At 29.5% G+C, this 15,106-nt stretch overlaps 2 protein-coding genes across 4 annotated transcripts; one reads left to right on the forward strand and one right to left on the reverse strand.

Annotated features, from left to right (window-relative positions):
- The first annotated feature begins 309 nt into the window (after positions 1-309).
- On the forward strand, positions 310-3,489 carry LOC110664028 (uncharacterized). 3 transcript variants are annotated; one of them, XR_009144210.1, is made up of 4 exons: positions 310-1,101; positions 1,449-1,534; positions 1,706-1,789; positions 3,131-3,489. XR_009144210.1 is itself a non-coding variant. In XM_021823555.2 (3 exons), exons 1-2 carry the CDS (start codon positions 514-516, stop codon positions 1,521-1,523), a joined length of 663 nt encoding a protein of 220 aa, XP_021679247.1. In that variant the 5' UTR covers positions 310-513; the 3' UTR covers positions 1,524-1,534; positions 1,706-1,861. The 3 variants fall into 3 exon arrangements, 1 of the variants encoding a protein (XP_021679247.1); XR_002496625.2 differs by lacking the exon at positions 3,131-3,489 and adding an exon at positions 2,578-2,803; XM_021823555.2 differs by lacking the exon at positions 3,131-3,489 and having other exon boundaries at positions 1,706-1,861.
- Positions 3,490-7,328: 3,839 nt separating this feature from the next.
- Positions 7,329-8,803, reverse strand: LOC110664027 (uncharacterized). The gene has a single exon (XM_021823554.2). The coding sequence runs from the start codon at positions 8,288-8,290 to the stop codon at positions 7,547-7,549; it is 744 nt and encodes a 247-aa protein (XP_021679246.2). The 5' UTR covers positions 8,291-8,803; the 3' UTR covers positions 7,329-7,546.
- Between the last annotated feature and the right edge of the window lie 6,303 nt (positions 8,804-15,106).

The raw sequence follows: 15,106 nt of genomic DNA on the forward strand, positions 1-15,106 counted from the left end.
AAATAATAAAAATAATATTTTTATTTTTTATTTAAATAATTATATAATATAAAAATAATATTTTAATATTTAAAAATAATTAAATATTAAAAAATGACACATATAAACCAATTGAACTAATTTAAACAGAAATTAAAATTTATAGATTAAATTATATCAAAGAGTAAAAAATGAGATAAATTAAACATTTTGATAAATACAGGACTTTATTGAAAAAGAAAAACACTCTTCGTGGCAATAGCAACAATGTTCTTGGAAACAGCAAACTACCTAAAGTCTACCCGAACGTTAAAACCGCTTCTCTCACAGAGTTCACACACATGTATATAAATTTCCCGGCGATTATCAAAGCCAAATTCCCTTCTCTTTTCCTTTCTGTGAAAATTTTCCACAAATTCCTCAAAATCTAACCTTTCAAACCAATCAAACAACCTTTAAAAGCAGAATAGAGCTTCACATGATCAACAAATAACCAAAAACACAGACTCTGTACACAAGAAAACCACAGAGGAAATGGCAATGACACCTCAAGATAGATCAAAGCCACTCCACAACTTCTCATTGCCTTGCTTGAAATGGGGTCACCAAAGAGTCCTTAGATGTGTCAAAGTTACAGATGATCCTCATCTTCGATCTTCCTCTTTGATTCCTAATGGATTGCAACCCAAACCCACCAACCTTGACACCCCCAAGAATCACAAACCAATCCCAATCCAAGAGAATCGCATTTCCCCTGATCTTAGATTCAATGGGGGTGCTAAGAGATTGAAAGTCTCTCCTCTTCTTGAAGAAGAGAGGGGCAATGATGATTCTACCAAGCCTTGGAATTTGAGGACCAGAAGGGCGGCATGCAAGGCGCCACTACGGATAGAAGAGAAGAGAAATATTGATTCTCCGAGGAAAACCTTGGATATTGATTCGCCAAGGAGAAATGACAGTTCTTTGGTTAAGAGGCAGAGTACGGAGCCCGTGAAGGAGAGAGTCAAGTTTTCGGTTCCCCTTTCAAAGGAGGAGATTGAGCAAGATTTCATGGAGATTTCTAGGATTAGGCCGCCCAGAAGACCCAAGAAGAGGCCTCGAATTGTGCAGAAGTATTTGGACGTAAGCATTTCTGGGTTTTTATTTTTATATTATTGGTTTTGTTTTTGGTATATTTGCTGGGAAAATGTGGGAAAAGTAGAGAATTTTTTATTTTGATAATTGAAAGTTTTGCTATTCGAGAACTGATTAGTTATTTCACTTTCCGGAGTTGGTAGGGAAAATTAAATGGCTTATTTAAAATTCTTTGCTTTTTCTTGTTTTCTTAGCTACTGAACGGAAATTTGTGGTCTGATGGTCTCCATTTGTTTTTCTATTTCTGTTTTCCTCTTCCGAGTTTTTGATTTATAAATGCTTTATAATTTGCGTTAAGAATTTCTGGTTTATATTTTGTTTTCGGTTATTTGCAGTCGATTTTCCCAGGATTGTGGCTAACAGAAGTTACACCAGATTCATACGAGGTTCCAGAAGTACCTGAGTCATGAAAGCATGACAGGTGATACTATCTATTCTAATTTTATTGTCTTTCATTTTCTCTTGCAGTAGCTTCCAGATCATTTTGTTTGTCCATTGCTTTTTTTCTTTAATTCTTTTTTTTTTTCATTCCTTTTTTGGTTATGTGGGTAGTTTGAATTCTTAGTTGTGGCATTGAAAATTGGTTTTGCAGGGACAGAAATGAAAGTGTAATTGTTTTCTGGGGAATTTCTTTTATTCTGCTTGCTAACACTGGTGCATTTGACCTCAATTAATGGTAACATTGCACCATCTTTGTAAATTGCAAATTCAATAAAATAAAGTTATAAATTCCAGTTGCTTTTTCTAATTTTTGTTCTTTGAGATTCTAATACCATTACCTAATTCCATTGCTTTGTTCTATGAGATAATATGCATTAGCAATTTTGAATGAAAACACTATTGCTCTTTGATTCTTTGTAATGACAAAGTTTCTAGATGTGCATCTTGATATGGCATTTCATGATCTTCTCAGAGCATCTTGCTTATTACACTACTGTGTTGCTGGGAAAAGAAATGCATATCATGATAATCTATGACTGGATAACCGCACACCTTCTTTAACTAAATTCACAAGCCTTAAAGTTCTAGTTTGAGATGACTGCAGTAACTATTTTTCACTCAGCCTATGTTGGTATATCAAATGTTGTAGACTTACTTTAACTAAAGTGAAGCCAAAGTTCTAACTTGAGATGAGTGCTCCATCCTGTGGTTTAAGCTGGCTCAGCTTATCTGCAGGAAATATTTGTCACTCTGCTTATGTTCATGTATCAAATGTTGTATACTTGTAAAGCATGATGGAGTTGTTTCTTGACATAATTTTCTATATAAAGCAGGTTTTCAAATTTCACTGAATAACATCTTTAATGGTTTCCAAGTCTCTCTACCTTAAGATTTGAGTTGATATATGAATCTACTTCTTATAGCAGTTGTGTTGATTGAATAGGGATACATCAAGATTTGTTTAAGCAATTCCTGTATGACTTTAGCTGACTTATCCATTTCTTCATGGTAAAATTTCCCTAGTGTCTGATTTGAACTAAAGTGCTTGGAGAGTATCATGTATCACCGTGTTAAAAGAGGAAGTTATGCGAACTATGGGAAATGCTACTTTGTTGCCAAGTTCTTGGATACATGTATTAATGGAGAGTAACTACATTTGAGAATGAAGTAGGGTCTTAACTCTTTAAGATCAATGATTGTATTGGCTCAAAAGATGCATATATTATGGGATGGCCACAAATAATTGATATATGAAGGCAAATATTGGTAGGCTCATGGAACATTGGTTTCTGGTTTCGTTGTTATTACACCTGTGGGAATTGCCTAATAAGAACTCTGTCGTACTTCTAGTTAGTTGAAGGTTGTTGATGAAACTCTTGTACCTAAATGAAACTTAATAATCATATTTTAGCATCAAGTCACCTAAGAAATGGGATCCAATTAACAGCACATACTATAAGATGGGGCATATAGGCAGCATTGCTCATTTTGGATATCAGAGTGAATAATATCTATTATGATATTAGCTTCTTCATAACCCTGCCATCATTGATCTTATTCTCTTCAAATCTTGCAGCTGGTTTGACTTTGACATTTTCTTCATTTGTTGAATGTCATTTCTCTTATTCTTATTCCTGGGTCCCTTCTGCTGTGGGATCATCCCATGCAACCCCTGCTGTTGGATGAATCTACTAATCCAGAGTTCAGAGTCTATATTCTGGGTTGAAACCTCTTGATTGAGCAGAAAGCCTTTGCTACCATCCCCAATCTGAAGAAAGATATACGAAGCACGTCAATAGCCATTTATTACATCTTCTTTATTTAATGATAGACCTCATCTCAGTTAAGTTGAATCTCTCTCTGTACATACTGGTAACCATTTTTATTTCGATGCCTCTCCTTATCACCTCATTGTTTACCTAATTCCCAGATGCCAAAGGCATACTGGACTACACAAGACAATTGAACTTTAAAATTTGATTTTCCTTTAAAAATAAAGTATTTCTTGATTCTAAACTCCGTTTCAGGTTACTGATTTATATTTCTTTCGGGAAAGATTATATACCAGGCTGCTGCTATTATTACTGTGCCTGCCAGCTCTATATGCAAATATAACATTGATCTTTTTCAATTACAGATGGGTGCAAAACATTAAAAATTGGTCAAAACTGTTTGTGTCAAGTCCTGTCATATGGTAGATGGACTCCCTAAGATTGCAGGAGTCTCGCTCCCTCTGAATTTTATAATCTGTAATTTTGAGCCTTCCAAGTTTGAGGCTGGTCAAGGTGAAATACTGATATCAGATTTCAGATTTCATATGGTTTGTCGTTAATTACTGAACGTTTATACAAAACTGATTAAGTTGATTGGATATAAACTAAAATGCTATATTTCTGCTGGTGTAAATTAAAATTTCCATGCTATAGCTTAACGATATTTTTAACTGTCTGTGGCAGCTCTAGCTAATGGGGAAGATTAGCCTATCATCTTTAGAGTAACTTTTAGTCACCAATACCAAGATTGTGAGTTCAAACTATAGTTGGACTTCAATCAACCAAACAAATAAGTAAGAGTAATTCTTGCCTGTTGATTGAAGTGAAATTTTAAAATATAACCGTTGTGTGTAAAATAATTTTATTATAGCCATTCATAATGATAGGTCCCATATATATTCCATCACAATTAACAGTTAAAATCTATTAATTATATATACAGTTCTCGGTTGAGGGACAACCTCTGTCAGTCTTACATATTCTGTACTTCTCAGAAACTGGGCCAATGTAATGGTCCAAATGAAGGGAAAGCAAGCTATAGTTACTGGGCTAAGTTCCTCTGGGCTATGGCCATGGGTTTTATTTCTCCAACCCTAGGACATAAGACAAAGGAATACCAAATATTCCTTCTGATTTGGCAGTCTCCCTATAGACAAATTTAGATGTCTTAAATTTTATTATTAAAATCCCACAGGGTTTGGCATAACATAAGTTTTTGTCTCTGTTCTATGAAATTATTTATTTTGATTTCTAAAGTTCTATTATTAAATGTAACCACACTTTAGTCCTTGAATTAACCATTGTGAAACATTCTTAAAATCATGACTTCTTTGGCAATATCACTAATAATTTTGATTAGGTTAAACATTTCTCAATCCAAAAATATAATATTTGTACTCTGAAAATATAAAAAAAGAAGAAATTAAATCAGATAATACGATAAACCAATTAACTAATATAATTTTTATTTTTCTCATAATACTTGTTTATGATCTAGAAAACTAATATAGTCATTATAAATAATATAAGATAAGGTAATGTAAAAAAACAGAGAATAATTAAATGGGATAAATGTATTTTTCAAAATTTTATAAAAATTATCTATTAAATCTTAAATATTTTAACCCATATCAATTCTACCCTACTGTTACGAAAACCATTATTTCACAAATAAATATATCATGTAAACATTAGCCATTCAATCCCTAAATTACTTCAAAATTAACCCTTAAAATAATTCAAAATTAACCCCTAAATCCCATCCTTTTTTGCAAAAATCCCTCATATGCTTCTTTCTTATGGCATTCACAATCACGACAATATCAAGCTAAAAAAATGGTTGTAATGTCATCTGCAAGTGACATGTCTCTTGTCTAAAATGATCAGGTTTCAAGTAAATCATTGGTTACGTGCTCACGTGATGTATCGGTTAATGAGATAACAGTTTTCTTAACGATAACGATAGATAGAATAAATAAAAACTAAAAAAATTATTATTTAATTAATAATTTTTATAGTATGTAATATGATTGTAAAAATTTAAAGAGTATATGATTTTTTAATAGTTATCCTTAATTAAATTATCTAAGTTGAGGATAATTCCGAGATTTGCCTAAGGCATTAAGATTGCTATCCTCTTTAGCCTCAATCTTTATTAAAAAAATTATTTAATAAAATTCAGCAATAGAAAACAATGTGAAACTAATTGATTAGATCAGCATATATAATTACCCAAAAAAAAAAATTTAAATACAATTCTCTATCTGATAAAATATCACCTCTCATCTCCATGATTTAATTTGGATTTTATTGATTCAAATAATTGATTGGCACCATAAAAAATTATGGTCATTGTTATCCTCAAAATTCCATGATTCTCCAGCAGCCTGGAGGAAGCCAACTCAGCCTACCATTACTGCTAGTCCCCACATCTGTACAATCACCATCTATATTTCTATCATGCTACAATCATGTCTCTCTCTCATCTTTAAGCCAAATAACCCTCACTTTGAACCATAACTTGTTAAAAGCCTTCAACTTTAAGTGCAACTATCAAATTGCTTTCTCTATTATTAAACTAGTAGCCCAGTTATTGAATATCTGTTTTTTTTCCATTGACTGCCTTTGGAGTTCTTTGTAGGTGAATCCCCAATAGTCTATAGACTCTTCCTGGCCTTAAAATGGAGATATCCTTCTACCCTGAACATTTTGAAACCAAAATAAATAAATAAATAGACAAACTAATATATTTCTTTCCCTTTAAGAATTATCAATGTAATTAAAAAAAAAAAAAATATATATATATATATATATATATATATATATATATATATATATATATATATTCCTCATATTTTTGTCTTGATCAAAGAATTTTCTTGGTGATGGAGGGAGGGAGAGAAATTTTGTCAAGAAATGGCCCATATGGTTGGATTACATATGAAGCTGAAGTTGATGGAAACAAACAAATCAAGAAAAGTTAAAAAGGCATATAATCAGCTTGGATTTTATTTTTCAAACCCTACTCTTCAAACATTGCCTGCCTTTGTCTTTAATCTCATAGATAAGAAACAAAAGGTACTCCTAAGTCCTAACCTAGAGATGTCAATCTCTCATATGTACATTTAACTAAAACAAAGACCCAAAAAAGCTCTCCTTTTGAACAAACAAAAGAGACCCTCTGGTGAAGAGAAATTACAAAGATAAGCAGAATGTGACATACCATGAAAGAAGGATACCTGTTGCCATGTCTGCTATGCTTGTGACATCTTGATGTGCACCTACATTAATTCCAAGAACCTCTTGTTTTCTTCCCTCTTCATCTCATCTTCACATCATTATAATCACATTAATTTGCTATACACAATTACATAATTAGCTCTCTGAAATCTTAATTAACCTCAGTTATACATATACTTGCTCCTCGATCATTATTAGCTTCTAGGCCGAATACATATTTTGCTCTCTAAACTTTATACAAAAATCTTAGTGGCATCCTAATTTTTTATTGCGATTCATCAGAATTTTTATTTTTAATATTATTAGATATTATTTCTCTAGTTAGCAACACGCAGAAATTCACACTCAAATAATCGAGTGAAGTCTTAGAGAATAAACTTATGTTATATTTTAATAAATAAAAAACAACATAAATAAAAGCAATAGTAACATTTCTCTCTGTTCTACTAAATCTTGTCTCTTCTAGGGATTTAATTTACTTTGTATTATTTGTATAAATTATTAAAATATAAAAATTTCTTTTTTAAAAGAAAAAAATAGAAATAATATAAATTATTATATTATAAAAATATATTTAAGTACTTTAATATAAATAATACTCATTTCTTTTCATTTTCCATCAATTGAAGGAAAATGTTTTGGGTTAATTATGAAGGAGTTGAGAGATGAAAATTTTCTTCCTTTCTTCTCATTCCTTTTCCTTTCTCTTTAATGTTCAAATTAGAAAATTTAAAGAAATCTTTTTTTGTTTTCTTTTCTCCATTTCTCTCAATCCAAACATAGGGTTAAGTTTTATTCATCCTAATAAAATTTTATAATCCCATCGGACTTTACATGTAAAACTGAAGGGGCAAAACCTATACCGACTCTACCTTCTAAGATTAGCAAGGCCAGACATGACTCATACTAGCTAACAATGATAGCCCACATCATCTATATATAATTTAAAATCACTAAATTTTCATCAAGTAGTTAAACAATCATTTTCTGGTCTTTTCTTTCCCATTGCGCAAAAAGGATCCCAAACCAAAGAAATTTGCAGCTCCTTTAGTAATGTAAGGAGGTGGCACGTTCAGCACAGGACTGATCTTAACACCATTTCCATGAGATCCACCGTAGTTTTTCTTCAATGGAGGCTTCTGTGGAAATGTGTACACATAAGTAGAACCAGATGATGCTGATAACTTCTTTGCCTTGGAATTTAATCTTTGCTCCTTCTGGGAATTTTGCTTGTTCACATCTTTAAACATTGCTCGGTTCGGATACGGCACGGATGATCCTGTCGAATTGCTTCGCGACAGGAGTGGTAAAGAGCAAATAAGCCTCTTCTTTATATCACAATTCAGACTGCTGCTTCTCTTGAATCCCCAGAATGATTTGGACTGAGGCTTTTCCAATAACCCTGAATTCGAAACCATGATTTCCATTATTTCTTTCTTTGAACTCTCATTAGCAATTGGAGGAGGACATGGAAGAGAAGGAAGAGAAACTTTTCTTGAATGTTCATGTCTCTGTCCTTGGGCTGGAAGGATCATACCATCTGCGAAAAGCTCATCTGCCAGAGAAGATTCATAGTCTAACACGTTGCTGCAAATGCTGAATTCGAAATCAGAATTTGATTCCAGGAGTGTGGTGTCCCTTCGAGGCTCGTGCTCGATTTGTATGCCATCTTCTTGGCCAAGATCACTGGAGAATGATATTCGAGGGCTTGTTTCTGAGCACATACTAATTACTGGTTAGCTACACTCAATTGCAAAACAAAAGAAAATGGCATCAGCAGTGAAAGTAATCAGGACTGGAGAGAGCTTTTAAAAGACTGGATTCATTAAATTAGTTCAAGAATCGATGTAGAAAATATTCAAAGACGATGGGCTGAGATTTTGTCTGGCAAAGTTTGATTAGACTAGGAAGTCAAAAAAGATAACAGAAAATTCTGAGATTTAAAAGAATAAGGAGGAACAAAGAAAGAAATTCAGCTTTTCTGCAGGTCCAACAAATATGAGAGATGATTCTAAGAAAATTCAAGGATCAGAGGTAGAATGTTCTTCTCTGAACTGAAGCAGAGAGCAGAAGGGTGTTGTCTGCCACCGTCATAGCAAATAAAGAAAGAAGAAAGAGGAAAAGAAGTATGAGAGAGGGTTGAACTAAGAAACAAAAAGAGGACAAGAAATACTGTGTAGGCTAAAGGGAAGACTAAGCCCATAAGATGAGCGTTGGAGAAAGCGGGCGTGCCGTATTGGTTTGGTTTATTTAGAATATAAATTGAAATTTCAACATGGTTTTGGTTCAGTTTTTTAATGTCTCAATTTTATTTTATTTTGATTTTCGACACTTTAATTTTGATTCTATTTAATTTCTGTTAAAATTTCAATTCTTTAAATAATTTTATATAATCGTTATATTAATATATTATATATTATATTTTTTAATTATTTATTAATTATATAATTTTAATTATAAGATATTTAATATATTATAGTTAAAATTATTTAAAAATTTTAAAAAATGATATATATACTTTGAAAGTATATAATATATATAAAAATCATAGAAAAATATATGTACAAAATTAATTCTATGTTCAATACATGACTAATATGATTTTAATTTAATTTTTAATAAAAAATTAAATTAAAATAAGAAAAATAAATTTTTAATATAATTAAATTCAATTAAAATTTGAATTTAAAATCTTATAATTTTTAGTGTCGACTTCAATATGAAAGGTCATTGTTTTAATTTGATTCAGAGGGAGAGAAAGAAAGAGAGAGAGAGAGAGAGAGTTTCGTTTTCTTCCATCCAAGGCAAAGAAAAATTGCACGCAAGAATCATAAAGAAATGTTAAAGAAAATAAAGATGATAAGTTCTTTAAAAAAAAAAAATTCCAAAAAGCTAAAATCTCATTTAAAATTTTTTATTAAAATCACAAAAAACGATATATAATATTTATTCAACTAATCATAATTTTAAAAAAAAAATTATATTTTATAATAGAATTCATTATATTTTGTAACGCGATTTATTATATTTTATAATAAAATTCATTATAATTTTAATGATGTGTCAATTATTTATTGAATGGATGTATGTATTGCTAAAAGATGTTGAATGTAATTTTCATGTGAGGCATGCAAATGAAGTAGTTAGGAATTATTTGTATTTCTCACCATATAATTGACATTTGGGCTGCCACATCAACCTCTAATAGCATTTATTTTTTTTTTCTTACTCAACAAAGCAATTTCCTGTTTTAATTCCTTAAATTATTTTTTTTTTAAGGTGAAAGGATAATTTTTTTTTCCTTTTAACAATTAATTCTTAAAAAAATTTGAATTTAAAACTTCAAATTTCTAAAAACAACTATGAGCTACATTTCTCTTTTTATTTTTTTTTTGAAAAAATTCATTTAGCTTATTCATCCAAATAATTTAAATTCTCTCTGGTAGGTGATTATATATATATATATATATATATATATATATATATATATATATATATATATATTTTAAATTTACACAATATTGATTTTTAATTTTTTTTAATTTAATGCTCCATTTATTTCACAGAAAATATATTTCTGAAAAATATTGTTCATATTTTCTAATGTTTGGGGTATCAACGAAAAATATTTTCCTGATCAAAGAGAAAATTAAGTCATTTTTAATAAAAAAGACTTTCATTTTTCAAAAGAGAAAATTATTTTCTGTTTTATAAACTTTAATAATTTGATTGAAATGTGAAAATATTTATATATATATGAAATAAATATATATTATTAATTTAATATTGTAATCAAATAATGGATAATTTTTTATAAAAGATATTTTTCATATATACAAGTTATTTTTCGTGGAACAAATGGAACTTAAATGTTTAGACAAAATTGAGTATTCAGTAGGATGATAATGAGCTGGTTTGGTAGCCTAATCACCCTTAGCTTAAGCTAAAGTTTTCAAATTAAAAAATTTCTCGAAGTTTCTGTTTAATTAATTATATTTGTTTTAAAGTATTCCATAAATAAAGAGATTGAGCTCAACAAGTCAATCAAAACTTGAATGATTCAAGTACCACACTGCATCAATTGAAATAACCCTCTAACTAACCAATTTAATTACTAATTAATCCAGTTTATATATGCTCCTGCTCTTCATATATATTTTCCTTCAGTAGAATCTTTGAACTTTTACATCGCCTTTATATTTCTTTTTTTACGAGTCATATTTTCAAAAAAAAATAAAAAATAAAAAAAGAGTCATGTCCTTGGTTAATGTCATGAGAAGTTAGGGTCAAAATGGGAATCAGATCTGCAGTTTTGATTTTAGGTTCAGAGGATTGAAATTAGAACGAAGGGTCTCTTGATTTTAGTTTCAGTCCGATTCTAGTCTCAATTTTGATTTCAATTGCAATTATAATTTTGATTTGGTTCATTTTTAATCAAATCTAATGGTTATAATCTTTTTTTTTATTTTTTCTAAAAAAAAATCAATTTTAATCTAAAAAATTAATATGATTTTAATTTAAAAATTAAATTGATCAAATTAGTTTTTTAGAAATTAGTATTTTAAGAAATACGATATCTGATCAAAATAACTCAACCATAATAAATTATGGCAATTTGTGGTAAGCAGTATTAGAGTCGGTCCAACCAAAGATTCAAATAAGATACAGACATTTGTACCGCTGATGGATGGTTGTTTTGAGCAGTTGTCCATGCGTCCTTGTAATTCCCAGTTTCAAACTTCTTGATAGAATTTGGGGGGAAATGTCAAAAAAAAATTCATGTTCTTTCAAAATTTTTGCAATTGTTAAAAAAAAAAACATTATATAAATTTAAACAGATTTAGTAATATAATCAAATTGAATACTAGTTCAAGTATTTAAATATTAATTAGATTTGAATAAAATAGTTTTTATAGATATTATCTTTAATAAAATTTAAAAATAAAAAAAAAATTCCTTAAATATGTATTATAAAAGTTATATATAATTAATTAAAATATATATAATAATAATTAAATGTCCATTTAGCATTATGTTTAGAGCGCTCAAACTGCTTTTTTAATAAAAATACTATTCTAAATACTGTTAAAAAAGTGATTTGAAAAAAATCATTTTATTATTTTAGTATTTTTTATTATTAAAATTTATTAAATTTAATTTTAAATTATTTTTTAATTAATATATTTTAAAAAAATAATTTTCTCAATAACAATATCAAACAGACTCTAAATCTCTCAAACTAGCTAAAGTTGGCTATATAGATATTTTTTTGCCATTCAATTATGTTTGAAACCAACTTTATATCAATATTAAAAAATTTTTAAATTTTTTAATATTACTTTCTTTTCATATCATTTTAGGTCTCTTATTTTTAACTTTTATATTTTTCACCTCTAATTTATCACATTTTTATGTTAAAACATTTTCAAATCAATTAAATTAATCTAAATGGGATTGTTAATTAACTAAAAGTAATTTGAAATTTTATATAAATTAAAATGGATTGGGAAAATTATAAAAAACTTTTGTATGTACTTTCATTTTTTTTAATTATATTATATACTAATTAAATTATCAATTAAACTTTATACTTTTCATCTTTGATCAATTATACCTTATAATTTGCGTAACGTAGCATCAAATGTGACAGTTGATGTTGCATCTCCATTAGTGACAATTCAATTGATAATATGATGAAATTAGTAAAAGTTAAAAAATATAGGGTTTAATTATCAATATTTTTAGTGTGATATAATTACAAGACCTGAGAAATTAATTATATCATTAAATAAGTTTTCAACTTAATAAAAAAGTTAGCTACTTGATAATGGATTAGGGTAAAGTAAAGCCCATTGAAAACAAATACTGTTGTAATCTTGATGCATAAAGACACAGGGACACCTATTCATAGGAAAGTGGATGGGTGGGTGGGGGTGACCATTTCATTGATGGTAACCAGCAGTGCACATTTCATGATGCTTTGCTTTGCCCCACCGAACAGCTGAACAAGCGTAAGAGCAGTGAACACAAACTGGGATGAGCTAGAAAGCAGTTAGAAGACAAATGTGACGCTTGTTGGGCGTGAAAATGAATGCATTTTCTTTTGCTGACAAAGCTTCTACCAATTAATATCGGAAGATGACTAGACTCTAGAGACTAGAGTGAAGTATTTTCCAAGTCTTCTTTTGAAAAACACAGAAGGGTCTTTTGCTTGGACTAGTATTAGTAATCTGAAAGAGGCAAGCGTGAGAAAGAAAAATAAACCCATTCCTAAAGCAAGCACCCACCAAAGCTGATATCTCCATACAGATTCTGTGAAGATTGTTATCTTGCTTTTGCTTTTGCCCATCGGAATGTGAGATTGCTTCGACATCACTGCAACATATATTTCCAACCTCTTTCATTCTCTAACTTCTGCTTTCTTCTTCCTGACGTGTACACATACATTGGGTTTTAAAATGCATTTAGCCAGCATGCGCTTGTGCGTGGGCGCGTTTTTGGAAGGGACTGCCACACCATGCCACGATAAATTAAAACCTTAAGGGACCTTTTAGAAAACTTAGAGAATGTACCTACAGTTCCAGTGATGGACTGAAATTTTTTTTTTTTTTCTAGTATACAGGCAATTGAAATATCCCCTTTTTTTCAACAAGAAATTTTACAATTTAAGAATCAAAGAAAAGGCTACCACCATAAATGGATAATCTATGAACAATTACATTGCCAAGACATTATCTATTGAAATTCCAAAAATAAGATCACTATAGGTCAATAACATCAAACTTTAGGCTGGGATTCATATCTACATCTACAGGCTTTGGGATTCATTTTGAAAGAAGGGTATGGAAGGTAGACAATAATGTTGATAATGTATGAAGGCGATAGAAAGCTGCATTAAGAAAGTAGAAGTGGATGGACGAATCTAAAAGTGGTGAATCATGCGCACAAGAGTCATGGTGGTGGGGCGAAACGGTTCAAAAGTAGAGATGACAATGGGTCAAGTTTTTATAAGTGCTTGATCTAACTGAACTCTAATACGACGGACTTGCGTAGTATATAATTAAGTATGAGATGTGTTTGGGTTTGAAAAAATAGTACACTTGACAAGTTCGGGTTTAGATTTTGCATATTGAATATTCGTTACCTGAACTCGTTTATATAAATATTAATTAAATATAAAATATATATTTTTTATAATGATATTTATAATTATATATTTTTATTTTAAATAAAATAAAATTTAAATATTTTATGAAATTATTAAAATTTTAAAATATAAATTATTAAAAAAATAATTTTTTATGTAGATTATTATTTCTGGTATTTTTTGGGTCATAACAATTAGATTTGGGATAGATTTGCATAATTGATAATAAATTTTAATTGAATTTAGGACGGATTCGAGTTTTGAAAATATTAATTGAGTGATTTTTGCAAGTATCCAACCCGTTACTATCCCTATTCAAAAAGCTATTAATAGAAAAAAGAAATGATATAAAAATAAGAAAGCCTTTGAAAAATATAAATCGGCAAGAAGAGAAACTAAAAGAGCGATTAACGAGACTCATGGTAAATAGTCAATTTAGTGATAATAATTATTCTCGACCTTTGACCCACCCCACCTTGCACAGAGCTAATTTTTTTTCAACTCTGCCTATCCTTGATATTATGCGACACTAGGGTAAGGAGAAGGTCTCTCTATCCTGAATCTTCGAAACCTACCTCGATAATAGTATATTATTATTTTTTATTAATTTTTTTTTTTTATGTATTTAAGTACTTAAATTTGTATATTATTAAAATTATATTTTAAACTAATGATTTATTTTTGTATAAGTAAATTTATATTGTATAATGATAAATAAAAATAAAAAAATAAAAAGAGAAAAGAAGATCCCGCGGGAAAACCCGCTCCGCCCTGCCCCCTGATAGGAAATTAATTTCTGCCCCAACCTAATCCTTTGTGGGGCCGAGAGGGGAAGCGATCTCCACCTCATTATCATCCCCAAGTCAATTTATACTAAAAGTTGAAGATACAAGAGGAGAAAGAGATGTACAAGCTAGCACAAGTTAAGGAAAATAGAATGAAAGATTTAAATTAAATTAAGTGCATTAAGGATGATAATCAATAAGTTTTGTCAAGAGACCAAAAAATTAAAGGGAGATGGAGATGCTACTTTGACAAATTGTTCAGTGTGAGTAATGAGATTGACTTTAAAAATCTTAATATTCATTTAACAGGGAAGAATCTTAACCACACTAGCAAAATCTTAATTACTTGCAGAATTGTGATGAACTTAAAGAGACCTTGAAGGATATGAAGATAGGATTGCTTTGACATCACTGCATATATATATATTAATAGCTATTGTTCATGCTAATACATATAGCTATTAATAATTTTAAATTTTTTAATTTTAATATATAAAAATAATTTAATGTTCAAAATTTTTATTAATTATTTTAAAATTTATTTTTATTACTTTTATCTCTCAAACTTTTTAATAAAGATTTCATAATAAAAATAATTAAAATCTATC

This window comes from Hevea brasiliensis, chromosome 2 (genome assembly GCF_030052815.1).
Source record: "Hevea brasiliensis isolate MT/VB/25A 57/8 chromosome 2, ASM3005281v1, whole genome shotgun sequence".
Taxonomy (NCBI): Eukaryota; Viridiplantae; Streptophyta; class Magnoliopsida; order Malpighiales; family Euphorbiaceae; genus Hevea; species Hevea brasiliensis.

Coding starts and splice junctions, on each gene's coding strand:
- LOC110664028 (XM_021823555.2), top strand. CDS start 514: ATGGCAATGACACCTCAAGATAGATCAAAGCCACTCCACAACTTCTCA. Junction 1,102..1,448: donor TTGTGCAGAAGTATTTGGAC/GTAAGCATTTCT, acceptor GGTTATTTGCAG/TCGATTTTCCCAGGATTGTG.
- LOC110664027 (XM_021823554.2), bottom strand. CDS start 8,290: ATGTGCTCAGAAACAAGCCCTCGAATATCATTCTCCAGTGATCTTGGC.